The 8533-nt window shown below is 36.2% G+C and overlaps 1 protein-coding gene across 1 annotated transcript in view; it reads left to right on the top strand.

The window, feature by feature from the left end:
- The first annotated feature begins 270 nt into the window (after window positions 1–270).
- The window catches only part of AGMO (alkylglycerol monooxygenase), a 204718-nt gene continuing 196455 nt past the window's right edge, over window positions 271–8533 (top strand). The window contains exons 1-2 of the mRNA XM_080819132.1: window positions 271–562; window positions 1983–2113. Of these exons, the coding sequence (XP_080675258.1) occupies window positions 440–562; window positions 1983–2113 (254 nt within the window). The 5' untranslated portion in view covers window positions 271–439. The remainder of the gene's footprint in view (window positions 563–1982; window positions 2114–8533) is intronic.

Raw genomic sequence — 8533 nt, 5'->3', positions numbered from 1 at the left:
TTTCATTTTGTGCTCTGAGTCTTGAATAGCTGTCCACTTTTTCAGAGTGAACTTTCACCTGTTAGCACTTTTCTCTTCCCCTTTCTAAGGCTGTATCATGTTTTCGTTTTGTTTGTTTTTCTTTTTTTTTTTTAATGTTAAGGTACTCCACCTACAGTCAAACTCCAGTGTTTATCTTTGTTTTGGGCATGATTCCTCCCCTTTCCCTCCCTCCTGTGTCCTGCACCCACTGAACTCTGAACTCCTTCTTAGTCCCTGTGTTTTCCTGTCTCTACACAGAATCTGCTCTTGGCTGTGTTCTCCATGGAGCTCTGTTCCTAGCTGTTCTCTGACAAAGGGCTTGTTCTGTGTAGCACAGTTCTGGTCCTCTTTGTTCAGCCTCTGGCTTCAACCACTGAATCGCAAATATTCTCCAGCTGGGAATCAGACAAGGGCAGACATGAACCCAGAAGCCCAACAGGATGTTTCAGTTTCCCAGGGAATTCGCATGATGTTTTACATGGTGAAGCCCAATGAAACGTCATTCCAAACCCTGGAAGAGGTGCCTGATTATGTAAAGCAGGTGAGACTATATGGGAAGAGGCTACTGTTGAGTTTGTCTTAATAAGAAGTATGTTAAACCCATCCTGGGGTTTTGTTCACATTTGTTCTTCAAATTATTAAATTCTAATAAAAATAATTCAGTTTTATAAAGGCATGGAGCCATATTAAAATTTCTACTTGAATTGAATTTCTGTACAATATCAAAGACCAGTTTCTCCTGTTAAACTCCTTTCCTTGGATATGTCACTGCAGAATATGATAAAACTTTACAAAGTTTTCCTAGACACAGTGGTGTTACAAATTTAGTTGTCAGAAGCTCAGTGTCAAATGGTTATATGACATCAGTAAACTCTGTAACAGTTTTGGTTTTAAAGGGCAAACCACCTCCCAGGAAACTATTTCCTCTTTAATTTGGTAGAGTAGTTCTGCAGAATGGATATAGAGCTGACCGAGTCCAACTCTGACTTCCTAAGCTTGAACCTTTACCAAGTTTTCTTTGAAATTCTGAAGTGTTCGGAGGCACTTTTTACTTCTGGTTCCTGGCTATGATTGGAAGTGGAAATATCCAGAATTAGAACTTGAATACCTAAGTTCCCCACCCTGTCACAGTTGTTCCTATAACACTTACGAGTTCAGACCAGAAATAAGGGGAAAAAAAATGACATCAGAGAGTATGTTCTTGGGAGTTCAGTTTAGAAAACTTCAGAACTCATGACCAGCTTCCAAGTGAGTGTAACCCATAACTTTTTCAGGATTTGATATTATTCCTTTCTGAGTTTTTAAGGAGAAAAATGTGATACTCCCATCTTTCTAAATCATTATTTTTTGTATTATGACATCAAACTTTTTTCAGCATTTGTCATAGTGGAGCCTAAAAATGCTTATTATAGCACAGAGCTAAAACTGAGTGAATAAAACTTGAATGATGTTTTAAATACACATTTTAAACAATCATATTCTCTGAAATACTTGGAAGAAAATGTTTTGTTCCTACAGTTTCAATTTTGTCATTCCTGTAATTTTAATATGAAAAACTAGAAATATGTGTATCCTAAGTGAAGCCTTTTAAAGAGGGTCTTAGTCATGGAGATAATAGACTTCTGATTATTGTGCTTATTTTATTTTTTTTTTTCTGGTCTAACTTGAAACCTATCCTTCCTAAGCTTATTATTTTCTTGGCAGAATTATCATGGTTACATCTATGGTTCTATTTCATTTCCAAATTGGATGATAGATTTTGAGCACCTGTTTAGTATATGTCTGAAATAATCAGATTTCTTTGCCTGTTGGGAGGAAGTGATCCTGTAGGATAAGTATATACCTTCTCCTGATATGAGATGTCACCCTGGGCCTCCTACTTCTGGAATGACTAATCAGGAAATGTGGAAGAATTTTATACCAAGCACAATAGCATCTTTTTTGTGCCATTTCCTTTCCAGGCAACTCCATTTTTCATTTCCTTAATGCTTCTTGAACTGGCCGTCAGCTGGATTCTCAAAGGGAAGCCACCAGGTCGTTTGGATGATGCATTAACATCAATATCAGCCGGCATTTTTTCTCGGCTTCCAAGGTGAGTTAGTTGTTTAGCCATGCTAAATGAATAACCTGAAATTATCTAAGTAAGATGAAAGAGGAACCCACTGTATGGGGAGTTCATCTGTTTTCACATATATACATATATTCTCAAAGTATCCAGTTGCTGTCATCATTTAAATTCTTGATATTTCGTTCACCATGGATTTGTTTTTGTATTCATTTTTAAAGATACTACTCTAAATGTTATCTATCTTGATTACCGAGTTTATTGCTGCCCCCTTAAATTTTGTGCCCAAGGTAAGTGTTTCACTTGCCTTAACCTAGTCTGACCCTGAGTTATAGTCTAGTTATCTACTAGAAAATTAATTTTGCCTCAGCCAAATTCATGTGCTATGCAATTTGTGGTACAGATACTCTCTAATAAAGATCACAGAAAGCTTTGAATTACTACGTGGTCTCCCAAGTGGTCTCTAGTCCTCTTTCTAGTGCTACCTCATTTTCAATGAAACATTTCTATAATTTGGATCTGGTGAAAATTCTTCAAAGGTTCCATATTGCCTAAGGATAAAGTTTGAATTTTTTTTCCTGAACTGTAGAAGCCTTTGTCTATCTACGCTTACTTTTGCTCCCTTCATTCTCCTTACCCCTTTGCAATATTTGTTCCTTCCATACTCTACCACTTTCCATTGCTCAGATGTCACACATGCTTCCCTCTGCTTGGAAAGCCATTAGTGTGGCTAACTGATTCATTTCTTAGGTCTAAAGATAGACTTCTCTTGAAGAGTCACACTGTTCAGCGAATCTTCTTTGTTCTCCAACCCTACTTGAGGCATCACTTCACTGTGGTCCCATGGAATCCTGTGCTTACCCCAGTTGCAGAATTGTCACATGGCATTATGCTCACCTGTTTTTTTCCCAGTCCTTCCTGATAGATTGCATGCAACCTGAGAGTAAGAGGGATCTTTCTTCATAATTTTAACCCCTATGCCTGGAATGATATCTGGTATATTCTAGATTTTTAAAAATTTAGTATTTTTGTAGTGTTATGTTGGTAAGATTAGATGATGAAGGAACCAAACAGTGAACAATAAATGACCCACTACTACATTTTAGAAAGAGTAAATTATCATGTAGGCAGAGGAAAAACAATGCATGGGAGGCTCTTCAGTACATGAGGATTTACCAAAGGGGCAGAAGGTGAATCTTCCCTTAGAAGTCTGTGCTCTGCATTGCTGATTAATGTTCTCATTCCTACTTCCCACTCATTGCCTCTTTTACTGTTTAAAGAGCTTTACTTCTGACCAGTGCTCATTGCTTTGGAATGTTTCTGAACCACCCAGTGGGAAACCAAGGTGGATTTTTTAAAATAAAAACTTAAAGATATCTGAGAAAAGGTAGAATAATTTCATGTAATTGCATAAAATTGTTTAGCTAGGGAGTAAACCTAAAGGAAAATTTCTTCCATAAATGTTACCATGGAAAAGTAGGCTAATGGGTATAAAATAATAATAGTAATAATTCTGGTAATCATCATAATAATGACTGAAAATCTATTCATATGGTTGCATGTTGCTGTCAGAATTAGAGGATAATATCCCAAGTTATTTGCAGTTAATTCCCCTAATGTGCTAAATAGGAGTTTATAATTATGCATAATTTTCTCTATTTCATGCCTCCTTTGATCAGACTTGAATAAGAAATACATTAAGCATACTGAGAGGATACATAGATTTGATTATTGAAAACTACCCAATTGGTTACTGTAGTTTATTTTGAGGAAGTTAAGTGTACAAGCTCATGGAAATCAGACAAGTGATGAACTAGAAGAATAAGTTGATAATTGAGAGGTGCCCTGCCAGTACAATTAGGGATCACATATTGTGTTGAGTTGGAATGAATTTATTAAGAACTCAAGGAGACATCAAGCTGACTCAATGCTTCAGCATGACTTTTACTTTTTCAAGTTGGACTTCGGTCACAAGTGGAATTAGATTATTCTCTTGCCATAACCTGATAACTACTAGAAATAGAAACTGCGTCCTTAGCACAATGTTTCTGCTCAGCAGTGTTATAAAAAGGGTACCGAGTTTTAACAGGTACCCCAGAATCAAATATATATATGTGTATGTTTGCTATAAACAAACTCCCAATGCATAAGGGAGAAGGGAGAGAGGGAGAGAAAGAAAGAGAAAAGAGCAGGAGGGGGAGAGAGAGAGGGAGAGAAAGTGAGAGACCAAAACAAAGCAGTCCTTCAGGGATGAAACATACAGCTCCTTTCCTTCACAGCCCACTCCCCACAACACTGTGGAAGCTGACACAAGCTGTTCACCCTGGTGCCCTTTGAAAGAAGTTGTGAACTTGAATGTGGAACATATTTTTCCACAGTTGTGTTTTGAACAGGAATTAGCAAATTGCTTGTTGTTGCTGTTGTTTTTGTATGTGTGGCCAGCAATTCTAAATTTTGAAATGTGGATAATTTTGTAAGGGTTGCAAGGATTTGATTTTTTTACAACCTTTTACCTAAAACGTTTCAGCAAAGCAAATTATCTGAAAGAGAAATGTAAAAATATTTTCACTTATTTGTTCCTATTAAGCGTGTGCACGTGCACACACACACACAGAAGCAGAGAAGAAAAGCTGATCCACAGGATCCACTCCACTCAGTCCCCTTTCAGTGAAAGACAGGAAGGGGGATTTAACAGAAACTCTTAAAACAATATTTCAGCATCAAGGGGAATCCTCCTGCAAATCATTAACAGCTGAAGGTTAGATTAACACGGCATTGATCATATCCTCTCCAAGGGACTAATTTCATTTTCTACAGCAGCAACAGGGACTTTCCATATCCTTAAAATACATAATTGGGAGAAAAAATGGTACTATACCATTTGTTAATCTGCTTGTGAGGAATTGCACTTACGATAATAATTCCAAGTAGGCATGTGGTCTCTGACGAAAGAAGTTGTAGAAATCAAAGTGAAACCATGAACATGTTTTTCCACTTTGCCCTTCATGTAATGGAAATGCTGTATGCAGACTTTGAGGGAAAAACAACGTTTGTTTGAGGATCTCAATTTCATCATTACATAAAATTCAAAGTATCTTGAAGATTAGTAGCGTACTTAGCATATTGATAGAAAAGATATATACTGTGTCTTTTGAATATTTATGTAAGGGAAAATATTTATCATAGACAAGATTCTACCTTGTTTATAAGCCTGTCAGACAGACCATGACCTGTAATAAAAGTCCATCTGTCCTAAGAACCAGATTCTGGGCAGACCTGCATCTGTTTTGCTCTTCTGGAGTCTAGTAGGCAGACTCTTCCTCGTTAGGATCTGGTTCTGAAGTTATAGGCGGATATTTTTATTTACAATAGTTAAATGAAGTGGCGCATATGTAGATAATCTGCTTTTCTATCAGTTACTTGCATATGTGACTATAAAAATTAAACTTAACCAAATACATACTAAATCTACTTTAAAAAAATGTATCTAAAACTTGTGAAATATCCTGCTACTGACTTAAATGCTAATGAGTGAAAAATAATCACATCTTTTTTTTTCCTGCTTATTTAAGCAGAACTCAATTTCCAATTCTTCATTAGAAAACCAGGACCTCAATTTGTTACTTCCTTCCAATGTTTCTGCTTCCATAAATTGCATCCTCCCCAGAGAAATTTTATTCCCGATATAAATATCTACAGTATGTTTGTTTTTAATGGGTTCATTTAGTTTGTTGAAACAGCAGATTATAAATCAAATTGCAATAGGTTGAGGGATAATTTAAGTAGGTAAATTTTCAAATAAGTTGGGGACACTCCACTTTTAATACATATGGGTCCTTGCCAAATTTTAGTATGGAGCTAGCTTCACAATGTTGAACCATACATATGCACCATTTTACAGGCCATGACTGCCACGGAATTTTCCATTCCTGACAAGAAAGTTTCAATTCATTAAAAAAAAAAATTAAAGAGGAGGAAATTAAATTTCTTTAGGATACTTTGACTCCTTGGGGTGGGATTGGAGAATAAAGGAAAATTGTATACTGGGTTTTTATACTAGACCGTAGTATCAGAGGCAGTACTGCCTTTCGCGATGTCAGACTACTAACAAATCGGTGCCTGTCATTCTGGATGAGGACCTTAATAAATAGTTATTCATTGTCCAAAATAAGAGATAAATGCATTTATGTAATGTTAATAATGGTATTTTATTATTATTATTATTTTTAAGATTTTATTTTTTTATTTGACAGACAGAGATCACAAGTAGGCAGAGAGGCAGGCAGAGAGAGAGGAGGAAGCAGGCTCCCTGTTGAGCAGAGAGCCCGATATGGGACTCGATCCCAGCACCCTGGGATCATGACCTGAGCCGAAAGCAGAGGCTTTAACCCACTGAGCCACCCAGGTTCCCGGTATTTTATTATTAATATTAACATCTCAATGTAACTTTTTATTAACCCCTCGGTGAAGAAAATATATTTTTAAAACTTACTGGTTTGTTCATGATATTTGCTATGGAGAATGTTTCATTTCCTCTTAATATTTACCTCAAACTTCATAAATAGACTTTGTCTTTGTTGTTAATTCTGGAACTTCAGAGATTGCTATTAGACTAACCTTCCCTAATCATGCAAGCAAGCTTCCTTGTACTTACTCAGTAGAGAAATGGAATTCTTAAGTAATTTACTTCGTGCATAGTAAAGAATGTAGCAAAGTTGCTTCTTCCAAATTTGCCATGTTGTATTTATAAAGGTCTATGGTTTTTGTGGTTGTTTTAAAAAGAAATTAAGTGATTTCTTCGTCAGTGTAACGTCATTTCACAGTAAGAAATAGCAGTACAGATGTTATCTGTCTTTAGGAGGTAGAGGTTACGTTATGTATTCTGTTAATACTGAGCGAAAAATCAATATTCCACTAGATGGAGCAAAAGTGGCAGTAGCTTTACAGATAGGGCAAGTTCCTGGGCTAGGTTTAAGAGATTTTGAAATAAATAAACAACAAAATTTCTTGGAAAAATCAGTATCTAACCGTTTAGCTGTATTTATTTATAACTTCGTGAAGCTTGTAAGGAGATTTAGAATGATCCCATTCAAATACTGGTTTATTTTCTGATTTATAAGACAGGATTATTAGAAACAAAGATGTCCTACTGATTTTTTTCATTTTTGTGTTATCTGGCCAAATCAGACAGCACACACAGCTCTAATGACAGTGATGAAATAGTGTAAATTGGCAGATATCCGTGAGTACTGAGTAAAAAATTTCACTTCGAAAGTTGCTTTGAAATTTTAAGTTTACAATAAGAGCATTACATCAAATTTCACTTGATAAATGATTAGAGCATGGGAGTATTTGAGAATTAGAGAATTTTAGGGCCATTTTAGCCTAATTTTCTCATATCTTAAATTAACCCTGAGATTCTGAAGAGTGGAAAACATATTCAAAGTTAATTTTCTGCTTTTGGTGATGGGTACATTCATACTGAGATGACTTTGAGAACTGCATAGCTTTGTAATTCTCAATCTTCCACTCAATCTTCCACTAATATTTATTCCAATGCACTGATCATTTTTAAGTCTCAACTTTATAAATTATAATTTATGAACTAACTTCATCTTTTTTAAAACATCACAGTCAGTCCAGGGATAGCAATTTAGTACCTCACCAGATTTTGCAGTAACTAAACATTGGCAGGATAATTTTCTAGTTTTGAGAGAAATGTTATTAAAGTGCTACCTTTCTTTTACCAAAGACTTACCTCAGATGCAAGAGAAAGTAACTATCTGAGGAGAAATTATGAAGAAAAAGACAATGGGAGGAAAGCCTCTATAATGCAGGTTGTTGATTAGAGGATTCTCATGCCTCCTTATATTTAGGCCCTTTTCTTTGTCTTGCATGCAAACTTACTGAGTAAAAAGGATCTAGTATTTTGTTATGCAAAGTCCCTCTGCCTCCCAAAATTTCATCTCCACATGATAAAATAAGCTCACTACATTCATACATATTACATATGTCTCTTCCCACAGGATGGAGTTTAGAGAGTTGAAGTCTGAATTCCACAGTGCAGAGTCATATGCTGGGGGTCAGGGCTGGGAGAGGATGGAGGAATTGGGAAGAAAAAGAGGAAGGAGCTTTGGTTTATGATTCAGGGTCTGGTGGGAACATTTTTGAAAATGTAGGTGCTATTTCCTGCAATCAAGGGCTTTCCAGAGCTTGATAATCATTTCCCAGCTGTATCCCTTTGCTGAATTGTTTTTAGTTGTGGGTACTCCATGGCTGTTTTTTCCAATTTATGATGGAAGAGGATCATATTCATCTTGCTGATAGAAAGCAGGGAATTTAACTCCCACAGCTTTTCCCCTCTTTCCCTTTGCTTTGGGGAAGGTTTGGCTTCTTGCTAAAGTGTGAAAAAAAAAGTATTGACTGTAGTATGTCAGGCATATTTCA

The sequence above is a fragment of the Martes martes genome, assembly GCF_963455335.1.
Source record: "Martes martes genome assembly, chromosome: 11".
NCBI lineage: Eukaryota > Metazoa > Chordata > Mammalia > Carnivora > Mustelidae > Martes > Martes martes.
The sequence above is the reverse complement of the archived record's forward strand: the minus strand, read 5'-3'. Positions and strand labels throughout refer to the sequence as shown.